The sequence below is a fragment of the Lynx rufus genome, unplaced genomic scaffold, assembly GCF_022079265.1.
Source record: "Lynx rufus isolate CCGP_SWC_20201006 ecotype Redwood Valley unplaced genomic scaffold, mLynRuf1.p SCAF_5, whole genome shotgun sequence".
Lineage (NCBI taxonomy): Eukaryota > Metazoa > Chordata > Mammalia > Carnivora > Felidae > Lynx > Lynx rufus.
In genome coordinates, this window is record NW_025814867.1 from 152,425,615 (window position 1) to 152,450,973 (window position 25,359).

Genomic DNA, 25,359 nt, shown 5'->3' on the forward strand with positions numbered 1-25,359 from the left:
CCCTCCCCCCGTCTCCTCCCCTCCCCTCTCTCCTCCTGTCTCCTCCCCTACTCTCTTTCCCCCTCCCCCTTGTCCCTCCTCCCCTCCCCTCCCCTCTGTCGTCTTCCCCCCTCCTCCTCCCCCCTCCCTGCTCCCTCCTCCCTCCCGGCTCTGAAGAGCGCGCCGCGAAGGGGACTGGCCGGTTACTTCCTCCGGTGGCGGCACGGAGCGCAGTGCGTCCCCAGCCTCGAGCGCCCGGAGCCGCCCGCCCGCGTCCGGTCAGCGTCCCGGCCCCCGGCCCCGGTGCCCGCGGCTCGGACCCCCGCCCCGTCGCCCTCGCCCGCGTCCGACGCGCACCGCGGAGCCCGGCCCCGAGCCGCCGCCGGCCCTGCCCGAAGCGGCGCGGTAAGAGCGGGGTCCAGGACAGCGCCCTCCGGCGCGGCGTCTCTCCCGGGGCCCCGGACCGCGGGCGGGGGACGCGGGTAGCCCCGAGGTCCGGGTCCCCAGGCGCGGCCGGGCTCGCGGCGGGGCGGCGACTGCTCCCCGGCTTCGGGCTCGCTCCCGGGGCCGGGGCGGCTCGGGGAGATGGGGGGGGCGGCGCGGGGGCCCGGGCAGGGCGCGGGTGGGCCGGGCCGTGACGCTCCGAGCCGGCCGCGAACTTGGGCCGCGGCCCCCGGCGGCCGAGCCGCCGGGCGGGGCGCGCCCGCTGGCTTCACTTGCTTTTGTTTTTAAAAGGAAACGCGGGTCTGGTGGGGGGGGGGGCTTCTGCCGGAGGGCGCCCCCGCGGGCCGATTTCGCGGAGGGTGAGGGGGGGAGTGGGACACAGCGGAGGGTGTCGGGGCGGCCCCGGCGCGCCCGGCTTTGCGGGTGACTTGAGCGCACCGGGCCCGGTGGGATCGCGGGCGCCCGAAACACCTGGCGGCTGCACCCGCTTCCCCCCCCCCCCCGCCCCGCGCCCCCGCAAACGTGCCCAGCACCGGCTCACCTGCTCCGCCGCTCCGGGGCCCGATCGGGGGCGGTGGGCGAGGGAGGCGCCCGGGAGGGCGAGCCCCCCGCGGGCGCCCCGGGACTTCTGGATCTGGGCCCTCGGTGCCGGCAGGCGAGCGTGGGAGCCTGTCGGAAACGCGGGTGTGGGTGCGCAGGGCTGCCTTTATTTTCGCGTTCTTAAAGGATTTTGAATGAAAGGTTGCCGTTTGTGCGTGTGTGGGTTGTTTGCTTTGGTTTCGAGCCCAGGAGACTTTTAAGATGTTGGCCTGTATTCGGTTTCGGGGTAAGCTTAAACTGCTAGGTGACGTGCTACTTATTCAGAAAGTAAAGAAGTGAGCAGTCCCCCCTTTGGAGATAGAGGTGATTTGTTTTAATTCACCGGTAAGAGATTATATTTGTCCTGGACAATGGAAGCGCCCGTGCGCCCTCGGCCTGTCCACACCACCTCCAATCAGGGAGATAAATCTCCAAGTTAAGCTTTATTAAAATTCTGAGTAATATCACAGTATACTTATAGTTAGCGCCATGGGCCCTGCAGGGAAATATTCACTCATTTCTGGGATTAGTCATTCCTCTCTCTCTCTAAATTGATAACTTTCAAAAGAAACGGCAAAACCAGCCTTCAAAAGTAGCCTATGGGTCTGTTTTGCCTTTTGTTTTTCAAATTTACCTCAGTACCGACCTGTGCTCTGATCTTGTTCAGGTAAGGGTACTGTCCTTAGGCAAATTCTCTTTGTTTTAAAATTTTATTGTTCTCAGATCTTCCATTTCTGCCTTTTTTTTTTTCCTTTTTTTGTTCAAAAGCAGCCATCAATAGGGCAACCTGAAAGGGACCTAAATTTGAAATTGATTCAGGTGAAGAAACTTGACCTTAATCAATGCCACCTTAAGAAGCCTTGTGGAGTAAAATAAGCGAATTTAAATTCCATTAGTTATGTGTCTGCCTGAAACCATTGGGGGGACACTTTGATTCTACGTGGTTCTTACAAAACAGATGAAATGCCAGACAACAGAAGAATTCTATTCTGTAGCTAGTAATCAGAGCTTTTTCTGTGGGGATGGTAGGCTGCCTTTCCTCCTGATATTTGTACCCCAAACCAGGCGAGCTTTTTCCATCGCCTTCCATACCAATTCTCCGTCCATCCCTGGAGGCTGGAAAAAAAAAAAAATGTACAATAAAGTCAGCAAGTTGTCTGCAAACGAGACTTAGAAAAAGCGCTTGGCCCAGTGGGCTCAGGAGAGAGAACTGGTAGCAGTTAAGGCGTCTTTTCGTTTAGGTCTTCTGTTTGAGGTTGGTTGATTTAATCGACAGGTAACAGCGTTTAGTTTATCCAGATAAATAACATAAAGCTGTGAGTGAAGGAGCATTTCCCGTGGTAGAGAGGAGTGAGCAGGGGCCTGGTCTAATAATATTTGTATGCTCTGTAGGCTCCACAGTGATGTGGTGGGAAAGGCCCAGGCCTCATCATTCGGGTTACCCACCCAAGGACTGATCGGGACTGTAGTCGTGCTGCAGCTGTATGGTCCTGGGCAAGTCATTGGAGGTCTCTGGGCCTCGGTTGCCCTGTAAGATGCAACATCACTGTAAAATGTTACAACATCGGCCTCTCAGAAACGTAGGGAAGATTCAGTGAAGTGGGAATGTGTGGTCCCCCAGCTTGGGTTTGGCTCTTGTGACTAGGATGGTGTCCGTGCGGGGATCATTAGTAGGGAATATTGATTCTTGAGCGCCTGAGCCACTAAGTGGAGATTCTGAACCACAGTGGCCACGTTTGATCCCAGACAATCCTTCCTCTGCTCCCTTCTCCCCCATAGGACTATTCATTTATTGTCTGTGTTTTCCAGCCTCCACTGGCCACCATGATAATGTTTTCCAGCCTCCACTGGCCACCATGATAATTACTCGCACTCTGAGGGTTTTAACAGCCCTCTCCAGTGTCTCTTGCCTGCTCTGTGGCATAGACTTCTCCTCCCACGCTACCTCTCTAGCCCAGGGTGTGTGTGTGTGTGTGTGTGTGTGTGTGTGTGTGTGTCCGCGTGCGTTCATGCACAGGTGCGTGTCTAGTAGCTGGGAGGTCTGGTTTAGCCATAATGTTGATCATAAGAGGAAACAAAGTACAAACTCAAAGTAGTCACGGGGAAATGTCCTACTCTCCACCTCCAATAAGCCCTATCAATTGCGCAACACTTTAATTACTCAGAGTTCCTGGTTGTAACAGGTGGGAGCACCCCCCGGGGAGATCGTGGGGGGAGGACGATTCCGGGTACCCTGTAAAGCTTCCTATAGACCTTCAGTTCCATAGCCTGTAAGCTGGGGGGCGGGGGTGGGGGTGAGTGAGGCTTGCCCGTTGCTATTATTGGTGCTAACCCAGCTTCTTTGAAAATGAGTTTTAGTCGCTCTGTATGTTTATCTACCACTCTGGTGACATGATCTTGGTACCTTTCTCGCCTATTAATATAGAACTTACTCCGCCAATTATATGTTAGGGCTCCAAATAAGTTTTCAGCCCACATCACTGTCCCCTTGCAGGCCACGTAAGCAACTGTAAATTTTCTAACAGCCACATTAAATATAGGCAAGTAAATGAAGTTAATTTCTATGTTCCAAGTCACTGAATACCTTCAGAATATTACACAAACGTGCCGTCAGTCCACAGTCGTTACTGAGATACTTCACTTTTTTCTACAGAACCTTTGAAATCTTGTGTGTTTGCCATGCAGAGCTCAGCTCAGCCCATCCCGGCCCCGGGCCACGCACTTGGCAGTCCACACAGGGCTGGTGGCTATAGCACAGTGGTCAGCACAGGTCCGCCTGGTAAAGCCCAGACTCTCATCAGAGCCAGTAAGACTGATGCATACCCAGCATTACTCCCCCTGGAAGAAACACAGCTGAGCAACACACACAGCAGACACGTTTTGAGTGTGTGTAGACAATACTGGAGGGATCCGGGGCTTTGGACTGAAGCAGTGGTTCTGGGAACCTTTTACGTCCTACCTGGGAGTGTTCGCTCGTAGCTTAGGCAGGAGAAAGGGCCTCCTAGGCTCCTTCCAGCATGCTGGCCTGGGTCTGGGTCCACCAGGAGCCGCCTGGGTGTGGGAGCAGGGGGCTGGCCCTTAGCTCCCAGGTGGAGCTGACTGCCCCGGGGACATGACCGTGGAAAGCAGCTTACCCCCACCTGTCCTATAGTCCTTGCTCAGCTCCCTGAACCAGGCTCCCTTGGGAGGCCCTGAGCAGCCAGCCAGAAAGTGCCTTCATCTGTGTGTCTGGAATCTAAGTGGATTTGGTGGAGAATCAGCATTATTATTTAATTGCTTAAATAGCGTACCCTTTTCGAGAAGGGCCTTTTAAGTAAGAACTGGCCTTCAGTTTTGAATGCCCGGTTGTGCTGTAGACGGTGACAGACTCCACCAGAATTAGGGTTGACCTCGCCAGTAAAGACTTCTTAAACGTGATGTTTGTTGCCCCTGACTTTCTTTTCCTTTTTTTTTTTTTTTTTAAGATGAATGATTTTGGAGTCAAGAACATGGACCAGGTAGCCCCTGTGTCTAACAGTTACAGAGGGACACTCAAGGTGAGTGAGCTGAGTCTTAATTTAAATGTTTTTTTTTAAAAATATATTGGGGGCGCCTGGGTGGCGCAGTCGGTTAAGCGTCCGACTTCAGCCAGGTCACGATCTCGCGGTCCGTGAGTTCGAGCCCCGTGTCGGGCTCTGGGCTGATGGCTCAGAGCCTGGAGCCTGTTTCCGATGCTGTGTCTCCCTCTCTCTCTGCCCCTCCCCCGTTCATGCTCTGTCTCTCTCTGTCCCAAAAATAAATAAACGTTGAAAAAAAAAAATTTAAATTATAAAAAAAAAAAAAAATATATATATATATTGGAAAACTCAATCTCTAGGATCGTCAAACGATGCGCCGGGTCCCAGAAGACTGGCTTTAGCCCCGGCCTTTTAATCTACAGGCTGTGTGACTCTGGATTGTTTGCTTAGTCTCTCTGGACCTCAGTTTTCTAGTCTATAAAATGGGTATCCTGATGCTTGTTTCTGCTTGTCTTCCACGCTAGGAAACCATTTAATTTGCAGATGGTGAGGCCTTTGTGGTTTATTTCTGAGACTCCTACCAGCTGAAAAATCCTGGGATTCTCAGTGGGACAGCGCTGGAGAAGCTGTCTCTACTGCGGTTCTGTTCATCTGTGCATTTCCTGGGGTCACGGGCTGGGTTGTTTAAGAACTGACCAGGGAAGGGGCGCCTGGGTGGCTCAGTCGGTTAAGCTGCCGACTTCGGCTCAGGTCGTGATCTCGCGGTCTGTGAGTTCGAGCCCCGCGTCGGGCTCTGTGCTGACGGCTCAGAGCCTGGAGCCTGTTTCAAATTCTGTGTCTCCCTCTCTCTCTGACCTTCCCCTGTTCATGCTCTGTCTCTCTCTGTCTCAAAAATAAATAAACGTTAAAAAAAAAATTAAAAAAAAAAAAGAACTGACCAGGGAAGATCGGAGAGGAGGAAGGCCCGCCTCCGCAGGGGGAGGGTCCTTCCTTCCGAAGGGTCTGTGCCCACCGGGCTGCTGGCAGCCTGCTGCCACACGGCCACAGAACGGCACGCCTCTCTGCGTAAACCAAAACACAGGTGAAAGATGAAGGAGGCTTTTCCGGTGTCTAAGAGCCAAATTCCATGCAGCTTCTGCCTTCGTTCCTTTGGGGAACATTCTGAAGGAGCAGAAACTGATAATTTCCCGTTTGCTTTCTTCAAACGTGACAGTGAGACCTGATTGTTTTTTTAGCCTCACGCAGTAAACACCTGTAGAAGCAGGGATTTTTCGATTGGCCTCCACCAAGCTTAGTGTTTCGTACGGTGATGGAGCTTCGTCGTGTTGCATGATCGTTTGTGTATCCTTAGGAGGTGATTTAGTCCCGGAGAGTCCCCGACGGCCAAAAATGGGCCCAGGCTTTTCTTGCGTATTAGGAAGGTCAGGAAACTTCCAGCCAGTGAGTTTGCTCGTTTGATTTGGTCAGATGTTTTCCACGTGGCAGAGGCTGTATAAGAAATCGTGGTGTTAGGTCTGAAACCACACCCCTAGAGAGGAAAATTCTTCCAGACGTTAAAAGAACCTGATGATGCTCATGTGATCTCTGGGTTCGGAGAAGAAACGTCGTTGCTGACATTGATGTGTTGGTACACTCAGTGGGAATTTGTATTGTCTTTTGGCTTCCTGACTTTAAAAAATGAACTTCCAGCCAGGAAAGGAAAGGCATTTCTTGGTCACCTGGGGAAATGTTACTGGGAATTAAAAAAAATAATAATAATAATTAATCGGCTATTTCACTGAAATTGGTCCTGTGGTATAGTTTATAAATCCAGATGAGGATTTCGAACTTACTTGATTGTTTATTCCCTTAGGTTTCTGGCAGTCAGACATTAGAGTCTCGGGTTTTGGGGGGCTGGGCTCCCATATCGTTGGGACATCGCCGTGTTGAGTGTTTTAGGCTGCGGTCCAACTTCTGCCTGCCCTCTTACGTAATGCGTCATTCATTGTTCCGCATTTCTAGAAAGAAAGCACACAAACCGATTTTATTTGTAAATGTGTTGCACATTTTTTAAATTGATGACTCAACAGATGGTTCATTGTATTACACATAACACGGGATTTCCAGTGTATGTTGGAAAAACATAACCATCTTTTACATTGTTACTCAGCAAGTCAGGCAGTGATGAATCAAGACTTTATCTGTTACTTATAAACAAGTCTTCCATTAAAGGCTACTTTCATAACTGTTAGATGAAATTATCTTAGATCGACACAGTGTGGGGTTTATCTTTCTCTGTGTCGCCATTCTCTTTTTCCCCTAAGCTATAGATAGTTGAACTTGAAACCTTTTTCCTTTGGAAAGCTTTCTCCTTAGTAGATGATGTGGGGTAGAGGTCTTTTCAACACCTTAACTTTTATAAAAGTAAACCTTAAGGTGTTTTTTTCATATCTATTACTATTTTCTGGACCATTGGAGTTGAGTGAAAAAAAAAAACTAGTTTCAGTTAAAGTGTTTCATGGTTAAACATAAAGATAACTGCTTCCACAAATAAAGTAATTTATTTCACTGTTTGCTTCTCAGTTTTCATTCAGTCATTTGTCTTCCCTTTAACGGCAATGAGCTAAAACTGCCCGACTGAGGGTAGTTTTTGCTTTTGTGCCCAGTCTGACTGAATTTCCCTCTGATGTAGTGGAGGGACCAGGTGTTTGGACCAGGTGGGTCTCTTAGTCTCGTCCAGTCCTGTTCTTCCAAAGTTCCATTATTTTTAGGTTTGTTTACTTCGTTTCTTCGTTGAAGTTAATTATTAGGCCATTAAAAATAAATTCCTGGGTCATCCTGACCCTGCGAGGTCAATGAAATGATCCCGAGTAAAGTGGAACCCTCCCCATCACTTTGACTGTCTCGTAAGTCTGGTCTGAGAGCGCTCAGTGGTCTGGTCCATTGGTGGCTTCATAATTGCCAGTTTCGTCAGGCTATGTCGGCACGATTACCCATGGACCACTTTTAAAACAGGTAATTAAATGGGTTGAAATATTAATTTCCATTTTCTTTTCCATCTGTTTCCCAGCGCCAGCCAGCTTTGGACACCTTCGATGGGTCCCTGTTTGCTGTTTTCCCCTCCCTAAATGAAGAGCAGACACTCCAGGAAGTGCCTACAGGCTTGGATTCAATTTCTCATGGTAATTTGCTACTCAGACTTGACAAAGTGTGCCTGGTTTCCTCCCCTAGTTCGGTTACTAAAGAGGCGACCATTTGCAAGCGGCCACGGTTGGTGTCTTCAGTCTTTGGCATGCAAAGTTGGTGACTCTGGACCTGGGAGAAGACAGTTTTCCCACTATGAACATGCTGGCTCTGGTGCCTTCCCCTGCCAGGCGCCCGCCCCCCAGCCAGCGCAAATGCCCTGCTGGGACCAACCTGTAGGGGAGCCCCTGAGATTTCCACTGGGATGTTTGCAACACTGTAGCCAGCCTGGGTCCCGTCTCCGGGGTGCACCTGCAAAGCGGATGATTAAAATGCACCCCAGCTTCTCTGTCTGGGGTCTCCTCATTAGTTAGATCATGCACCCCACCCCGGAGTCTTGGGGCAACAAATGACAATTGCTAATATCCGCCCGCCCGTTTGTATTTATTTCTGTAGTTCTTAATGTCATGGCTTATTGTTTTTAAAGGGACAGCAGTCAGATAATGCCTGTACGATTACTGGGATAGGGTTATTCGTTGGAAACATTCCAGAGATTACTCTGTCATACGAAGTAGGTGCTGGAAAATACAGCCCAGAAAACTAATTAAAACACAGATGCCTGCATAAGTATACCATCATGCGGTCGTTTATCATTCATGAAATTGCTGAGGGAACCCGGAGAAGATTGGTTTTCAATAAAAATTGCAGGTGCGCTGACGTGACGGGGGCTAAATGCTGTGTGTTCGCATTACACCAGAAGGCCCTTTGCCTGCTGCTTATTTGAATGGAGGTAACTTCAGATTGTACATTTACAGGGGCACCTGGGTGGCCCAGTCGGTTAAGCGTCCCACTTCGGCTCAGGTCATGATCTCACAGCTCGTGAGTTCGAGCCCCACGTCGGGCTCCGTCTCTGTCTCCTTCAAAAATGAATAAACGTTAAAAAAAAAATTCTTTTAAATGGCAAATTCTACATTTACCGTCCCTTAAAACCTTTGACCGAAACCACCTACTGTCTTTCATTGTTTAAAAATTTTAAAAGAGATTTAGATAGGAATTTCACCTAAGGATAATGGCAAAATAATTTGCAAAATAAAATAAAACTTGCATTTTATTTTCCTAAGTGTAGCTGTGAGATGTAGGATATTTTCTGAATTTCCACCCCTCCCCGGCCAAATTTTTGATAACATTTATACTCTCTTAAGGAATTACGTCAAGGTTTGAGATCAGAATTGTTCTTTCCTGAAAACTTAACAAGATTTCTCCCCTGAAGTCAGTATCTGGTCGTGCCAGCTTCCAGCCCTCATGTCCCCATGGGGTTTCTTTCTAGATACATCCAGCTGTGAGTTACCTCTGTTAACGCCGTGCAGCAAGGCCGTGATGAGTCAAGCCTTAAAAGCTACCTTCAGCGGCTTCAAGAAGGAGCAGCACCGTCTTGGCATCCCAAAGAGTAAGGGCCACTTTTTCCAGTAGTTTCTCTGAGTCTGGGTTGTACTGGAAGAACGAATCTGACCGTCGTTGCTTGGGATTGCTTGGGATGACGGCTGGTTCTTCCCCAAGCAGCTTGCAGCTGGCATAACCCGAGCCAGCGATGCTTTCAAACCCCTCAACCGGCCGAACCCTCAGTCCGGCACCGTTGTTGCTGTCTTAGAGTTTACTGGGTGTCTTTTCCCTCTGCCCGGTCTCTGGTACACATCTGGACTTTGCGGGCAGATCAGGAACGACGCTGCTCTCACTGCCTCCCTCCCGTCTTCTCCCTGTGTGTGTCTGTCTGTCCTTGCCTCCCCCGGACAGACCCCTGGCTGTGGACCGAGCAGCAAGTGTGCCAATGGCTCCTCTGGGCCACCAGCGAGTTCAGCCTGGTCAACGTCAACCTCCAGAGGTTCGGCATGAATGGCCACGTGTTATGCAACCTGGGCAAGGAGCGTTTTCTGGAGCTGGCACCTGACTTTGTGGGCGACATTCTCTGGGAGCATCTGGAGCAGATGATCAAAGGTGCCCGCTGGGGGGCCTGGCTCCCGCTCGCCGAGGAGAGCCGTGGCAGGGAAGGGGGATGGAAGGGGGAGCGGCGCTCTGTAATCGTATGGTTGGGGTTCCGAATTACGTACAGTGCCTGAAAATGCCACCGGAGTGAGTCAGATGTGTGGCCGTGATCAGAGGGTTTTTAATCCACTGAAGTGTGTGTGTGTGTGGAATGGAGCATAGCCACTTGGCAGTGACCTGAGTCACTAACTCGTTGACCGTGGTCAGATGGCATGTGTCAGAGGAGCGCGTGTTGGCTCAGATATGGAGGCCAGCAGAATTCCCAGGTGCCGGGGCGCATCTTAGAGAACCCGAAGGAGCAAGTTGCCCTGAGTGAAAGGGAGCTTTTATTCAGACACACTCCGTGCATTTTACAGTAAGTTTTCCTAAGACCCAATGGAATGCAACAACGAGAATTTCCTCTGGTTTTATCTATTTAAACAAATGCAGAAGTGATTGATATATGTTTACACGCTGACATGTTCTGCAGAAACTGGCCTTGGATAAAAAGAACTCTCATCAGATAGAAAGTCCTTAATTTTTTTTTTAATGTTTATTTTTGAGAGAGAGAGAGGCAGAGCGTGAGCACGGGAGGGGCAGGGAGGCAGGGACACACAGAATCCGAAGCAGGCTCCGGGCTCCGAGCTGTCAGCACAGACCTCGACGTGGGGCTCGAACTTGTGTACTGTGAGATCATGATCCGAATCGAAGTCGGACGCTTAACCGGCTGAGCCACCCAGACGCCCCCAGAAAGTCTTGATTTAGACCTTGTAAGAGTGTTGGCAGCAATGTTAACAACACATCTAGTTAAAAAGAAAAAAAAAATTATAGGAAAGGATCAAGTTATAAATATAAGAAAATCAGTTCATTGGTAGAGTTCAGAGAAATAGTCCTCACTCACTTGATTTTAAACACTGTGTTTCAACACCTTTTACAGACCCAGGATCTTTGAAAGACCTTAGGTTTCAGCCACCATTTCTTTTAGGCTGTGACTTCTGGGGGCCAAGGAAGCTTATTTGTGAAGACCCCCAAATCCTTCCTGAACTTGGACAAGTCTGATTTGACGAGTTTCTGGTGAATCTGCTCACTGGCGGGTTGGGCCTGTCTGACCATCACTCAGGGTGTGAGTCTGTGTGGGCCTGGATTTGTGGGTGTGTGTGGTTCAGTGTGTTTGTAGGGAGTAAGCACACACACGGAATGCTAATAACCTTTTCCTTTTCAAAGTTCCCAGCCCCTGGGACAGATGGAACTTCATAAATATCTAACTACCTCTTGACGGCAGGGGTGAATTAAATTCACGGTCTAGATATTTGAAATGATGCAGTAGAACATTTAGCTTGGCCAGTGACAGCGTTCATGGCGGAAAACTCACTCTAGTTATTAGAAAATGTGTTGCTGTCTCCGGTTTTTTAAAAAGACCAAATGACGCTGATTACCGTCTGATTAAATGTGGAGCACGGGGGCGCCTGGGTGGCTCAGTCGGCTGAGCCTCCGACTTCGGCTCAGGTCATGATCTCGCGGTTTATGAGTTCAAGTCCCGCATTGGGCTGTCTGCTGTCAGCACAGAGCCCCCGTCAGATCCTGTTCCCCTCTCTCTCTGCCCCTCCCCCGCTCACACTCTCTGTCTCTCTCAAAAATAAGTTAAAAAAAATCTTTAAAAAAAATTTTAAAAAACGTGAAGCGTAAACGCATTTCGATATTCTAAAATAACCGTACGATGGTAATTTGGGAATAAATGTTTTTGACCTTGATTTGCAATCCTATGCCTCCTGTATCTGTTTTTCAGAAAACCAAGAAAAGACAGAAGATCAGTATGAAGAAAATTCACACCTCAACTCCGTTCCTCATTGGATTAATAGCAATTCACTAGGTCAGTCCAATCGATTCTTGCCCTGAAGACCTTGGTTTCAAGCTTTTCTATTAAATTTGCACTCTCCACCCCCACGAAAAAAATCAATAAAAATAAAAATAAATTCGGACTCCCTGGCGCACAGTCTTGGCCTGCACTGTCCCCATGTGGTGACGACACGTGGCTCTTGATGCGTGGCTGGTCCACGTTGAGACGTGTGGTAAATAATACACATCTGCCACGATAATTGGTACTGTTGAGTCAGATAAAAGGTTAAAATTAATTTCACCTGTTTATTTTCAGTTTGCTGTTGCGGCTACTGGAAAATCTAACGTTGCCTGAGTGCCTGGCATGATCTTTGCCTGGCCAGTGCCGTCTAAGGCAGTCCGTAGAGCCCAGGGGCAGAGCGAAGGGGGCTGACGGCTGTAGTCAGAGCTGGTGCAATCAGTAAGAGGTGACAGGCACGGGAAGCATGTAGAAAGCAATTCTAAATTTGCTCTGAACTTTGGAGTTCAAAGAAGTGTCCTGGAATTCGGGTCTTTCCTTCTGGTCACTGACACTGATGAGTGCGGATTACAGATGGTCCCCCCACCAGCCCCCACCCGCCCCCCCAGCCAGCAGAGGGAGGGGATGTTCCCTTGCAAGGCACACGCTGGGTGGCAAATCACTTACTCCCTCCGAGCCTTAGCAACTGAAAGAGCCAGTGACCTCTGCCATCCCGAGGCAGGATGAAAGCATTTGATAAACCAGAGCCGTAGAAATGCTGACATCAAGGCACCGCATCTCGGTCCGGGGAATTTTGGAAAAGGGCTCCCTGGCTTCAGAAGAGCTGTTGCCGAAGCCCACGTTCCCCCCCCCCCCCCCCCCCGCCACGGTTTCGTGGAGGGTTAGAGCGTGCAGAACGGGTTGTGTTTGGTTCGGTTCGAGGGCACAGAGGGTCTCTGATGACCACGTCGCTCCTGCCTAACAACTCTGCCGTCCGATCGTTGTGTCCCAGGCTTTGGCGTGGAGCAGGCAGCGTATGGCGTGCAGACACAGAATTACCCCAAAGGCGGCCTCCTGGACGTGTGTGCATCATCCTCCGCACCCAGCGCACTCGGTTCTGAGCAGGACTTTCAGATGCTCCCCAAGTCTCGACTCAACACCGTCAGCGTCAGTTACTGCCCCGTCAGTCAGGACTTCCCAGGCGGCAGCTTGAACCTTCTCGCTGGCGGTTCTGGTAAGTCAGGGCTCCAGGCTTGGTTCAGACAGTCGCACAGTGAGGGGAGCTTCTCACGCAGCTCGGCCTGGATTCAGCCTTTGGAGGAGGGCACAGGTCCCCTCTGTGTCCCAAGTGCTGTGGGGCACTGTTGGCAGGGGACAGATGGTCTCCGCAAACATCGACTCCCGCTATGTTTCACGCTCTGAGCCGGGCACCGCGGGTATTGAGCAAACAAGGCATGGTCTCTGCTCTCGCAGCTGGATTCCTCCGCTCAGTGGGCTATTTTGGGAGAAAACGTAGGAATGTGACATTCCTGCATGTGGGAGAAAACGTAGGAATATGACAGATTTCTTTTTATGGAGGTGCACACGTACAACGCACAAATCTCGGCTTGTACTGCCGGCTGACTGTTTACATATATGCCCCTGGGTAAGTAACAGCCACCCAGATGGAGATAGAGAAGCTTCCAGCCTCCCAGAAGACCCCGTCACGTGCCTTCCATCAGTAGCGTCCACACAGCAAGAGGAAACCATTGTCTTGACTGCTGTCATCATAGATTAGATTTTCCTGCCCATGAGCTTGATATAAATGGAATCCTAGCGCTCTGTTTTCTTGTGCCTTTTGTTCCTCGTCGTGTCTGAGACCCATGCATGTGGTTGGATGTGGCAGACAATTGTCCTTTTCTTTTCTTTCTTTTTTTTTGTTCTAAGTGTGAGTGGGGGAGGGGCAGAGAGAGAGGGAGACCCAGAACCCGAAGCGGGCTCCAGGCTCTGAGCCGTCAGCACAGAGCCCGACGTGGGGCTCAAACCCACGAACTGGGAGATCGTGACCTGAGCCGAAGTCGGGGGCTTAACAGGCGCCCCCCAGTTGTCCTTTTCGTTGCTGTGTAATACTCCATCCTGCAGAGCTGCGCTTGGTTCAGCCATGCTGTTGCTGGGTGCTGAGGTTGTATGGCACATTAGTCATCAGGACCGAGTGCCTCGTGGAGGAGCTTTGTGAGCAGTCCCCAGGGGGGTTGGTGTCCATGCTGCTGCAAAGCCCCAGACCGGCCTGAGGTCCCTCGCGGCTCGGTAACACCGGACGGTCCCCTGCCCGGAGGAGTCAGCGTCCGTGCCCGGTTGTCTTTGCCAGGAAAGCCCCGGGACCGTGACTCCCCCGAGAACGGCACGGACAGCTTCGAGAGCTCAGACTCGCTGCTGCAGTCCTGGAACAGCCAGTCGTCGCTGCTGGACGTGCAGCGAGTGCCTTCCTTCGAGAGCTTCGAGGATGACTGCAGCCAGTCCCTGTGCCTCAACAAGCCGACCATGTCCTTCAAGGACTACATCCAGGAGCGGAGCGACCCGGTGGAGCAGGGCAAACCAGTCATACCTGCGGCGGTGCTGGCCGGCTTCACAGGTGAGCGCATCGCCCGGGTCTCCCCGTCACCTCCCCGGGCCCCGCCCGGCCGCAGCGCCGCATTATTTATCCAGGGTGTTTCTGGTTGGAGCACATTGTATTCACACCCCGCGTTGCCTGCGTGGCCGTCATCCCGAATCGGGCAGGCCGCATCCCTGATTTCTAAAACGGCCAACGTTGCAGGGATTTTCGCACACCCGGCTCGGTGGCGGGGATGCGCTTCCAGGGGCGGCTCCCTCACCTGGGGTGTGCAGGGCCGGCCTGCAGGGGAGACGGCTGGGGCGCACGCACGGGGCCTGCGGAGGCCTTAGCTCTGACTCACCCCCTCCAGGAATTCCAAAGAACGTCAGCCAGCCCAGGGAGGGACAGGAGCCCGCCTGCAATAACACGGGGGCTGTTTACCTTTTCGTGTTTCTAAAATCCATCTTATTTTTAAGATTTGGGCGAGAGCTATTTTAGGCAGCGGATAAATATTAAGGCTGTTTCTGGAAGCAGATATTTCCAGTGCTTGAGCAAAATTACCAAGATTTTTTTTTTCATTGCTTCATAGGTCCTTAAGTGTGTGTGGGTGTTTTTGTTTTTTTTTTTTCCCTATTTTGACCATATGGAGCCAGTGGATTAAAAAAAATACCTATGGAAAAACAACTCACAGGTTAAAGTAAGAATACAGAGGGATCCTTTTTTTTTTTTTTCTTTCTGTCGTCCCAAACGTCCACAGAAATGGGCTTGGTGAGAAGATAAACAGCCATGGTGGTCTTCATTTTAAGATTCGTTACCATTTGCCAACTGTCAGCTCTTTGTGGCTAACTAGGCGCGAATAGGGTTGGCGATCCTTGGGACAGCCCAGCGCAGGTGAGGGCAGTAACCTGCTTTACAGTTGGGGCGGTTGGCTCAGAAGTGGACAGCTTTCCGGGCACATAGGTAACCTGGTTGTGTCTGCTTCCAGAACTCCTGCCCTTCGTGTTTTCTAGCCTTATTGATGATGGCCATGGGGTCTTGAGGAACAGCTCTTTGATGGGTGTGTGATTCAGGGCAAGACACCTGGCATCTGAGCGCATCTCCTCTTTAAAGCAATGTTACAGGGGTGCCTGGGCGGCTCAGTCGGTTAAGCCTCTGACTTTGGCTCAGGTCATGATCTCACGGTTCGTGGGTTTGAGCCCCGCGTCGATCTCGGTGCTGACAGCTCGGAGCCTGGAGCCTGCTTTGGATTCTGGGTCTCCCTCCCTCTCTGGCCCTCTCCTGCTCATGCTTTTGCTCTCACTCTCAAAAAAAAAACAAACAAACAAAAAAAACAAAACAAAAAACACATTAAAAATAAATAAAAGAGTGTTACAGGGCGCCTGGGTGGCTCAGTCGGTTAAGCATCCACCTCTTGGTTTCGGCTCAGGTCATGATCTCACGGTTCGTGAGTTCGAGGCCCGTGTCAGGCTCTGTGCTGACAGTGCGGAGCCTGCAGGTTCTCTTTCTCCCTCTCTCTCTGCCCCTTCCCCACTCACTCTGTCTCTCTCTCTCTCTCTCAAGTAAACTTGAAAAAAATAAATAAAATACAGTGATAACCCTCTTCACAAGGTGGGGGTTCTAAACATTACCCAGGAGAGGTATATGAAAAGCAAAGCATCCCTCGCCAGAGGTGGTGAAGCAATGGATACAACCCCAGATGCCCAACTCGCTGTTGAGTAAACTGAGTCCTGGATTAAGCAATTTACCCACCCTCATTCTAGTCAGGAAGGTGCAGCGTAGGATTCCTTGAATGGCGTGCCTCATTCTGTGGGGAAACACCCCTTCAGCCACCCCCGCCCCTGTCCTGCTGGGTGGCTCTAGAAATAAACCCTGAAACTTATTACATAAGGAACAATTAAACAGGATGAGGAATCTTTTTTAAAAGATTTTAAGGCATCTCTGCACCCACCGTGGGGCTCGAACTCACAACCCCGAGGTCAAGAGTCGCACGCTCCCCCGACCGAGCCAGCCGGGCGCCCTCGAGCTGAGGAATTTTCACGTCTAGAGTCGGTGGCCCTGAGTTTTTTTCCAGAAGACCAAACTCGGCGATCCTTAAGGGCTCAGTGACCCCTTGTTTCTGGAGTGGGAGGCGGGGAGGAAGACGCCCTATTCGGTCTCTAGCCTGGTGCCGTTGAAGTGTCACCACCCTTGAACCGGGTCGTCATGTTGGCCCCCTGTCCGGAGGTGGGTCTCACAGGGCTCCAGCAGCCGAGGTCACTAGGAGGACGAAAGCCTTGCCGAACTGTAAATCTGTAAAAACGTGTGACCCGCCCTTTCCCCCCCCAGGAAGCGGACCTATTCAGCTGTGGCAGTTCCTCCTGGAATTACTCTCGGACAAGTCCTGCCAGCCGTTCATCAGCTGGACCGGGGACGGATGGGAGTTCAAGCTCGCTGACCCCGATGAGGTACGGCCAGGGCTCGGGAAGTCCATCTCTGGGCTCAGAACCCTGATTTCCTCACCTTAGGCCCAGCTGGGCACACGGCAGGGTCCACGGCTACTAACCAGAGCGGCTCTAGTGTCCCGTGGGCGTGCACGTGGGCACCGGGCAGGCTTCTCCGTCTTGCTCTCTCCTCTGATATAGAGGCACGAGCGGTAAACTGAGGGTCTCTCCCGACCACTCGCAAATGCCGTGGGGAGTTTGCCTCCCCCCCCCCCCCCGCAGCCCTGTGCTGGTCCTCGGGGCTTCCCCTCTGCAGGAGGAGGCCGGGAGCAGATCCGAGACCCTCCCCTGCGGGCCTTAGAGAGGCCCGTGATCTCTGGCAGCAGGAAGGTGCAAAGAAGCGCTGAGGAATGCATACCGTCCCGTGGCTCGGAACCACACCCGGCAGCTGGTGGCTGGGGTGCCTGGAATAGGAGCCCGGGGGGGAGGGGGGGACACAGCGTTTCCCTTGCGTCGGGGCCGCCTGACCGTGAACCATGGCCTCAGGCCGCAGGAGGCGTCGTGGCGGGTGGGGGCCCCTCCCTCCGTCCTCAGAGACACGGTGCCCCCGCAGGTGCCCTGAAACAGAGCACACACCCCCAGGGCTCGTGAGGGCCGGCCCGGTTCTCTCCGGGTAAGCGGGCACGACCACCCTCACGGGGGGAGAAGGTCCCCCCGCTTTTTCTTTACCTGCCCAGTTGAAGTCTCTCCCTCCGTGTCCGCCGCAGGTGGCCCGCCGGTGGGGGAAGAGGAAAAACAAGCCCAAGATGAACTACGAGAAGCTGAGCCGCGGTTTGCGCTACTACTACGACAAGAACATCATCCACAAGACGTCGGGCAAGCGCTACGTGTACCGCTTCGTGTGCGACCTGCAGCACCTGCTGGGGTTCACCCCCGAGGAACTGCACGCCATCCTGGGCGTCCAGCCCGACACGGAGGACTGAGGCCCGCGGGGCCCCGACCAGAGCCGGCCCCGCCCGCGTGGGCCCCCCCCCACCCCCCACCCCGAGGACCCTGACAGGCGGCGTTGATCGCGTCCCGGAGAGTCGCCGCGGAGCAGTGGCCTTGTCCCCTCCGAAACCGCGGGTTTTCCGCCACCAGGAAGCACGGTTTCTCGCTCGGAGAGCCTGCCGACTTGGAACCCGCTGCTGATGACGCTCTTAACGTTAGAACGGCCGAGAAAGAAGCACTGGGAAGCCGCCCTGGCCGCCCCCCATCCCCGAGCAGGCTGTGTGACCGGACCGTCCGGGCTCCCGGAGAGTCTCAAAGGAGCGAGCCTGTCTGGGGCACGCGCATTTTGGGTTTTTTTTGTTTTTGTTTGTTTGTTTCTCGTAAGTTTCTTTCCGCCTCTGGCAGCCGGGAATCACAAAGGCGGGGGTGTTCTGTTCGGTTCAGAGAGGCGGAGGGGCGGTGCAGGGAGACTGTGGTGCCGTTTCAGGAGTCAGGTTTGTATATATGACTGTAATCTCCTCGTTGCTGTCTGAATCCTCTAATGGTCCTATTTAACAAAAACTGTACATTGTAATTTAAAATAATTCCGTAAGCGTACGTGGAGCGGGAACGCAGAGCCCGTGCGGCATTCTGCAAACGTCGCGTCTGCCCGGCCAGACGCAGAAGTTGTAAAGCCGTGTGTTATTTACATTCAATATGCCTACAGGTGTAAGTTCTGAGAGGGTCAGTCCCTTGTTTTTGTTTTGTTTTGTCCGGATTATCATCCGGCAAGGACTTTGTACATTTGGGAATTTTTATAAAAACACTTAATGTTATTATCTGGAGGCACACGTAGCCTCCGCTTTCTCCTTAATTGTAACGTAAAAGCTATAGAGCAGTATTTTTCTTGACGAATGGCATATGTTTTCCATTTCCGTGCATGCCTTTAAACCAGTTGATACGCAAACCTTCTTTTATTTTTTAGTTCGACCGGGTTTCCCCGACGACTAACGTCCCCTGACCAGCCATTCCCTTCCCATGGTCCACCTCCGCACCCCAAATTATTCTGTATGATTAAAATAAGAGTGCTATTTTTGGAAATATGTGGCTCCTTTTCAGAGATCAGGAAGGATTTATGTAGCAGCTATTTTTACTGCAGAAGTAATTCACTGGAAAAAATGCAATTTGTAAGAAAGCTTTATTTTTATCTGCACTCCATGTAAAGTTAAACGTATTGTACAGAGCTGAAGGTTGGGGCCGGTGGGGGGAGGGGAGGGGGACCTTCACGAAGTCTGTTGGTCATGAACGAAACTCGAATTTTTCCCCTGGCCTGGCTCACCTGTCGGGTCGTGGGCTGTCTGGACACGCACGATGCTGTTCCTTTCTGCTCAGTGCCCGCAGCGGCACGGGTCTTTGTTCCTATTTTCTTGGAAGCTGAATGCCCAGAGGCAAAGAGAGGGCACAGAAAACGGGAGAGAGAATCCTCTGGAGGGGTCGACTTGCAGAAATGTTTTGCGCCCGACGGGAGACTCCCGTGGTTGTTTCGAAGGAGCGCCTGGGTCCGCGTGCAGTCAGGACGCTTGTAAATGATCGAGTCGACCTGGTTTCGGAGCCTCACCGACTTCACTCGCAATGTGAGAGGCCACTCAGAGGAGTGGCTGACGTCCCCGGAGAGGAGTCCATCTATGTATTGAGACCATGAAACTGGGTGCGGGGGGCAGCTGGGAACAGCAACACCAGAGCTGGGGACTGTGTCTCAGCACCTACCCGAGACCGTTTCCAGTGTCTTTAAGCACAGGATGTTTTTCTCAAGCGGGACATGTTTATCACTCAGACATCTGTTTATAACATCAACAGACATGTGACCGGGAATGTCTTTCTGCCAAAGGGGATCTTAGCCCTTGGCTCATTTTAAATGGGGTTGAACCACATGAAATTGCCAATATTGGACTTTTTTAGAAACTTACAAAGTTGGCAGTGTCATGTGGTTCAACCTAAGTTACAGAAACCAAAGTCTGTCATAAACCTTTGGTGTGGTCATGCACAGAACTGAAGTATAAAGATTTTGTAATCTGGCCTTTTCTCTTGCAAATAATAAAGTATTTTGTTTATATATACGCTTCCTGGTAAGGGTCCTCATTCTTCCCACCCCGACAGGGGATGAGGGGAGGTGGTATGATATTGAGCTCTGATCCATTGTCCTCTCAGCAGCTTTCCATCTATTGAGAGTCACAAGTCCATTTAACTGATTTTACACACAGGTCACCTAGTAAATCATGACCAAATCTCAGCCACCTGTGAGCTCTTCCTGACAGAATCCCGAGAAAGTGTTTGCTTACAGCAAAAAAAAAAAAAAAAAAAAAAAAAAAAAAAAATTCTTTTAAGAAGGGGTTAGAATGGAAAGACACAGGTGTCTTGTCTTTGCCAAGGGGTCGGCAGAGGGAACACAGGGGATGGTAGGATGTTGATGTGAGGAACATAAGAACTTCAGTCTCAAAAACTTTCTCCAGGGTGCCTGACATTGCTGAGCTGACTGAGGTCGGGGTGATGATCCTGGGACACCTGTTATCAAACACACTTCAGAATTAGGAATGGGGCACCTGGGTGGCTCAGTCTAAGTATCTCACTCTTGATCGTGGCTCAGGTCATGATCTCATGGGTTTGTGACATTGAACCCAGCGTGCTGACAGCACGGAGCCTACTTGGTATTCTCTCTCTCTCTCTCTCTCTCTCTCTCAACAAGCTAAAAACACAAGTTAGGATGCCAACAAAGAGGTGGGTTATGATCAGTGATGTGCTGGATCCCTCTCACCACAGGCTAGAGAGAGAGCAGGTCCCTTCCCAACTTCGCATCAATGACTTATTGGCACCTTGAAAGTGGTCGTGATGAGAGCATTTATACCATGGAAATCACCCGACGCTACAAATCAGGGCTCCCTTCAAGGCCCCTCAGGGAGCTGGTGGTTATTTACCAAAACACCACTGGCATCGGTGTTCACCATATTAGTAATTAGAACAAATTTTGCAATGCAATTCCTTTTTAAAATAACATTGTTATGAAAAATAACTTTTCCAAAAAAACAAAAGGAGCATTGTTTTACATGTTTCCAAATTTCTCTGATGTCTGGTTGAAAAGAGAGCTGGGTTCTTATATTTTCTTCTGCATTTTGTCTCTTGCAATATATTTTGGAGGAAATCAGGTCTCACACAGATACGTAATTGGAACAGAGGAGTATTTGGGAGATGTTTAGGATAATTGTGTGTATTTTATACTAAACCTAACCTGGCAAATGAAAGTTATTTAAAGGTTCACTGCAGTTGGAATATGAAACCATGCCAATAAACTTTCCTGTGATTACAGTAAATTCTATTGGTCTGTCTTGCACTTTGAGTGGATCATTTACCCAGGGGTGATTTTGTAACATCACACATTAGTCATTTGGAAAATATTGCTTCAAAATGTTGACACATTTCAATGTCTAATATCAAACAATCACATTAATTACCACCATCACCAATTTCACCAGGAAAGTACTGAGAATCTATCAAGCTCACAGTGGCAATGTAAATTTTCGGAAATTCAGATTTTCACTTGAAAGTTCAATTTTTATCATTGGCAACAAATAGTCTTAAGTTTCTTTGAAATGACAGACTCATTTCATTTGCTTGTGAGGAAATACCTGTCAGATACCCAAGTCTGAATAAACATAACTTGTCAGTTGTTCTTGCAGGTAAAAATGGCGTCCATGGATAAAGTGGTTAGTTTAGCTTGCAACTCACACAAATGCATGATGCATTTCCCGGGACAACCAATCTACCTTAGCATGCAGCAGTTCTTCGTGTGTACTGTTACCCAGAAATTAAAAACGTGTATTCACTCATTAATAAAATTACTTTTTACTCCTTTATCAAGGACATTTTTAAATGGAACTGGTATTTTTTTTTCCCTACCAGTACATGGTGGTGAAGAATGCAGTGATGGCTGGGACAGTTAATGCTAAGGCCCCAGCAATTTTACACACCTTTGCCTTTGCAAAGTATCTGAAAGGGTGTCAGAGCCCCACAGATATCTGTGGACCTCACTTTGAGAAATGTTCTGGAAAGCAGAGCAGCTCACCCAGAACGGAGTGGAACGGGGACCAGAAGGTGGCCAGGAATCAGGTGAAGAGAATTTTCCTTTCTCCTTCCAGATCCAGGGTCCATCCTTCCAATCTTACCCTTTCATAGCCAGTTAAGATGAGCAGTTTTATGTAAAACAAAAAGGATTATCTAATGTTCTACCTGATAAGGAAATAAGGTGAAATGGATATTCTCAAAGTCCTTCTCCTACCGTCCTTCACTCTTTGTCCTTTTCCATATGTCACTCCAATTCTCTCTCTTTTTTAAGTTTTTTTGCTTGAGAGAGAGAGAGAGAGAGAACAAGCAGGGGAGGAGCAGAGAGGAGAGACAGAATCCCAACCAGGCTCCACGCCATCAGGGCAGAGCCCAGTGTGGGGCTCAAACCCACAAACCACGAGATCATGACCCAAGCTGAGACCAAGAGTCGAACACTTAACTGGCCAAGCCACCCAAGTTCTTCTCTAAATCTTTTTTGGATGTAGTGTATTTCACATTTTAAAAGTTTATTTTTAACATAGTCAAAACTGAAGTCATGAAGGGCAAACAACTCAGCCCACCCCATGTCCTGGTTGTTCCCCATGCAGAGGCCTCAGAGGTCCTCAGATCTGCAAATGGTGGACACTCAAAGCGATAATGTTTCGGAGCCTGAAGGGGCTGCTCCATTGGGTGGGTGAGGTAGTGAGGTACAGGATGTGGGGGCCAGAGCAGGTGGAGACGGAACAGGGTGGGTGGGGAGGGCAGTAACCTCTCTCATCACCTCTTTGGAAACATCAAGTTGACGGTAGAGTTTGTCATGCTGTGGCCTGCCCTTGGGTTATGGTTCTCACCCAACTGTTCACGCACTGCTGCATGACCTTGGGCATGTGACTTCATTACACGGTGCCTCAGTTTCCCCTCCATAAAGTGGAGTCACGGGGCGGTCGTGGGTGGATGAATCCATCATTTGTTTAAGATTGTGGGAAGTTAGTGACCTGAGGGTCTCCATTTAAGTCATGAGCAAAGGGGTCTGTGAAGAAAATACAGCTCCTGACCATCATGTCTCTGTTTTCATAAGAAGAAACCCAGGCTGCAGAGTTTGGCAAGAAAGCTGGCATTTAATTCAATCAGGACTCAGACTTAGGCCTTCCGTTTCCAGATGCTGTTCTCTTGCCATGATAACCACGCTGCGTTTTGCTTAAATCATTATAAATCCTACCCAGGGGCTCCCCCAAGCTTCCAGTTCCTCCTTCTGTTCTGTTTTGAACACAGTGCACAGCCCTTGAATTTTAAAATTATCCACGAGCCTTCTACCCAAAGGACACACAGTCCTCATACACGCAGCAGCTGGTCACGGCTAGTTTAGTTTGAGCAGATGCGTGAATCCCATAATCGGGGCCAGATGTTAATCTGTCTTTTCTGAAAAAGCTGCACAAAAGGGTGAGGCTCAATGCAGTGAAGGGGGAAACCCCTTATTGTGTAATTCTTTTGAAACGCCTGGGCAGGGTTTGAACATGTGATTCTACTTGAAATCTGACATTCAGGGAAATATGATTTTTGTCATAGCTGGTGATGACACCTTCACAACTGGAATGGACATCGCCTTTGTCCATGTGCTATGAGTAACTGTCCCCTCCTTGCCTCCCCAAGTCATGTTCAATGGCAAGATAGCCCAGGATTGCCAAATCTGACCCCCACCAACAGTTTCCATATCTATGGTTTCATACTCTCCAGCCAGGGCTCAACACACATGTGTGTTTGCATGGCATGGGGCTGGAAATGCTGATTCACGGGAGCCCATGGCCCAGATTGGCCGGCAAATGACGTGTCCTGGAGATGCTGGGGGCAACAAACGGTACAAAGAACATGAGGTCTCGAGCAAGAAGGTTGTGCATCAGCTGTGGCCCATCTCCACGTAAAGCCCATGAGAAACACCTTTGCCATTTGCTCGTAAACTCCATCAAACTGGCTAACAAAGAGGTTATTTTTCATCACAGCACAAATGTGTAATTAACAATTGTGAAATACAATAGCATTGGCATCATCTCCCTGGGATTCCGGGAGGTCGGTTTCGTTACGTTCGTTTTACAGATGTGGGAACGGAGGCTCGGAGAGGTTAAAGTCCTATGTTCAAACTGGAGGGGCTTCTTTGGACTCAGTGGTGGCCTCTGATCTGTCCTGACCGTGGGCTTGGGGGTGGTCAAGGCCTCCAGGGCTTGGAGCCCAGAGCCACCCCCGCCTCAGACGAGGGGCTGGACGGGCTCTCAACACTGTCACCCTCATCTGCCCCACCCATCCTAGGCATTGCCATCAGTGGTACAGGTGTTCTTAGCCTTTCCGCCCTGGGGATGAAGTGAGTGCATCATCTCACGGACACCGCACCTTGGTCAGAGCTCTCAGGCCCTGAGCAATCAGACTAGTATTTTCGATCAAATTTACACGAGCCTGGGCTTCTGCTTCCCCAATGTATGAATCCCATAAGACCCTCCAAGGGGAGCCCCAACAGTTTAGTTAACTTTTATTCAGTCATTTTTGTATTCACCCCTCCCCCAACCATTCATTCACAAGCAGCTCTTAAACGTCAACCACTAGGAACGTAGAGATCACAGAAAGCCAGATACTCTATGCTTTTCTAGGAGCCAGTTAAGTGAAGGAGCCCAGGAGTAACGACGTCAAGAGCAGATGAGTTCCATCTAGCACCAAGGCCTGGGTCCCAGTGCTACCCTTGCACCTGTGGCCGGCGTTTCTCCAATAGCTGTGCGTGACAGCGGTGGCATTGCAACAAGAGGTGACAAGGAATCAACCTTACTGGGCGCTGGGGTAGGTGTCGGGGGTCCACAAGTTCACCGAAATGTCTCTGAGCTCAACCCTGCAGCCGGGAATAAGACGATCCTCCGAACGCGTGTGCGCGCACACACACACTCATGCTTACATGCATCCTCGCACAAACACACATGCACACTCACACTTACACGTGCGCACACAGCACCCTCTGCTTGCCTCTGTCTCTGTCCCTCTTTCTGTTGGTCACCACGTCTCTTCTCTTCTCTATCGGGTTCCTGGGGCGGCTGTCACACAATACCCACCTTGGGAGGCTCAAACAAGGTAAATCTGTCATCTCCCACTTCTGGAGGACAGAAGTCCCCAAGCAAGGTGTTGGGGGGCAAGATTCCCTTCAGAGGACTATGAGGGAGGATCTGCTCCGGGCCTTGCTCCCTGTCTTGTCACTGGCCATCTTCCCCAGTGTCGCCATATTGCCTTCTCTCCCCACACGTTCCTGCCCACATTTCCTCTTCTGTGCAGACACAGTCCCACGGGATTAGGGCCCGTGACTTTAACTTGATTACCTCTGTAAAGACTCCATTTATAAGTAAGGTCCCATTCTGAGGTCCTGGGAGTGAGGACTTCAATATTTGAATTCTGCAAGAACGTAGTTCAACCCATAACATCTCCCAACACTAAAGAAGTTAAAATCAGCAGAAGCAGACCTGGGGACGCCGGTCCTTGCACGCGGACTTGGGCCAGTGGTAGAGGTACACTACAAATTCAAGGGCAACTATTACAAATTATTTTAATTTTTTAAAGTTTATTTATTTTTATCTTGAGAGGGAGCACAAGCAAGGGAGGGGCAAAGAGAAGGAGAGACAGAATCCCAAGCAGGCTCTGCACCATAAGCACAGAGCCTGATGGGGGGCTTGAGCTTACAAACTGTGAGGTCATGACCCAAGCCGAGATCAAGAGTTGGACCCTTAACCAACAGAGCCACCCAGGTGCCCCAACTACTACAAA

At 50.5% G+C, this 25,359-nt stretch overlaps 1 protein-coding gene across 2 annotated transcripts; it reads left to right on the plus strand.

Moving 5' to 3' along the window:
- Positions 1–109: 109 nt before the first annotated feature.
- On the plus strand, positions 110–19,592 carry ETS2 (ETS proto-oncogene 2, transcription factor). Of its 2 annotated transcripts, XM_047098840.1 has the most exons (10): positions 110–384; positions 4,467–4,538; positions 7,549–7,660; positions 8,989–9,108; positions 9,453–9,653; positions 11,467–11,550; positions 12,527–12,748; positions 13,862–14,125; positions 16,412–16,530; positions 17,274–19,592. In XM_047098840.1, the coding sequence occupies exons 2-10, from the start codon at positions 4,467–4,469 to the stop codon at positions 17,487–17,489; spliced, it is 1,410 nt and encodes a 469-aa protein (XP_046954796.1). In that variant the 5' UTR covers positions 110–384; the 3' UTR covers positions 17,490–19,592. The 2 variants fall into 2 exon arrangements, with proteins under 2 accessions (XP_046954796.1, XP_046954795.1); XM_047098839.1 differs by lacking the exon at positions 110–384 and having other exon boundaries at positions 3,351–4,538.
- Positions 19,593–25,359: the final 5,767 nt, after the last annotated feature.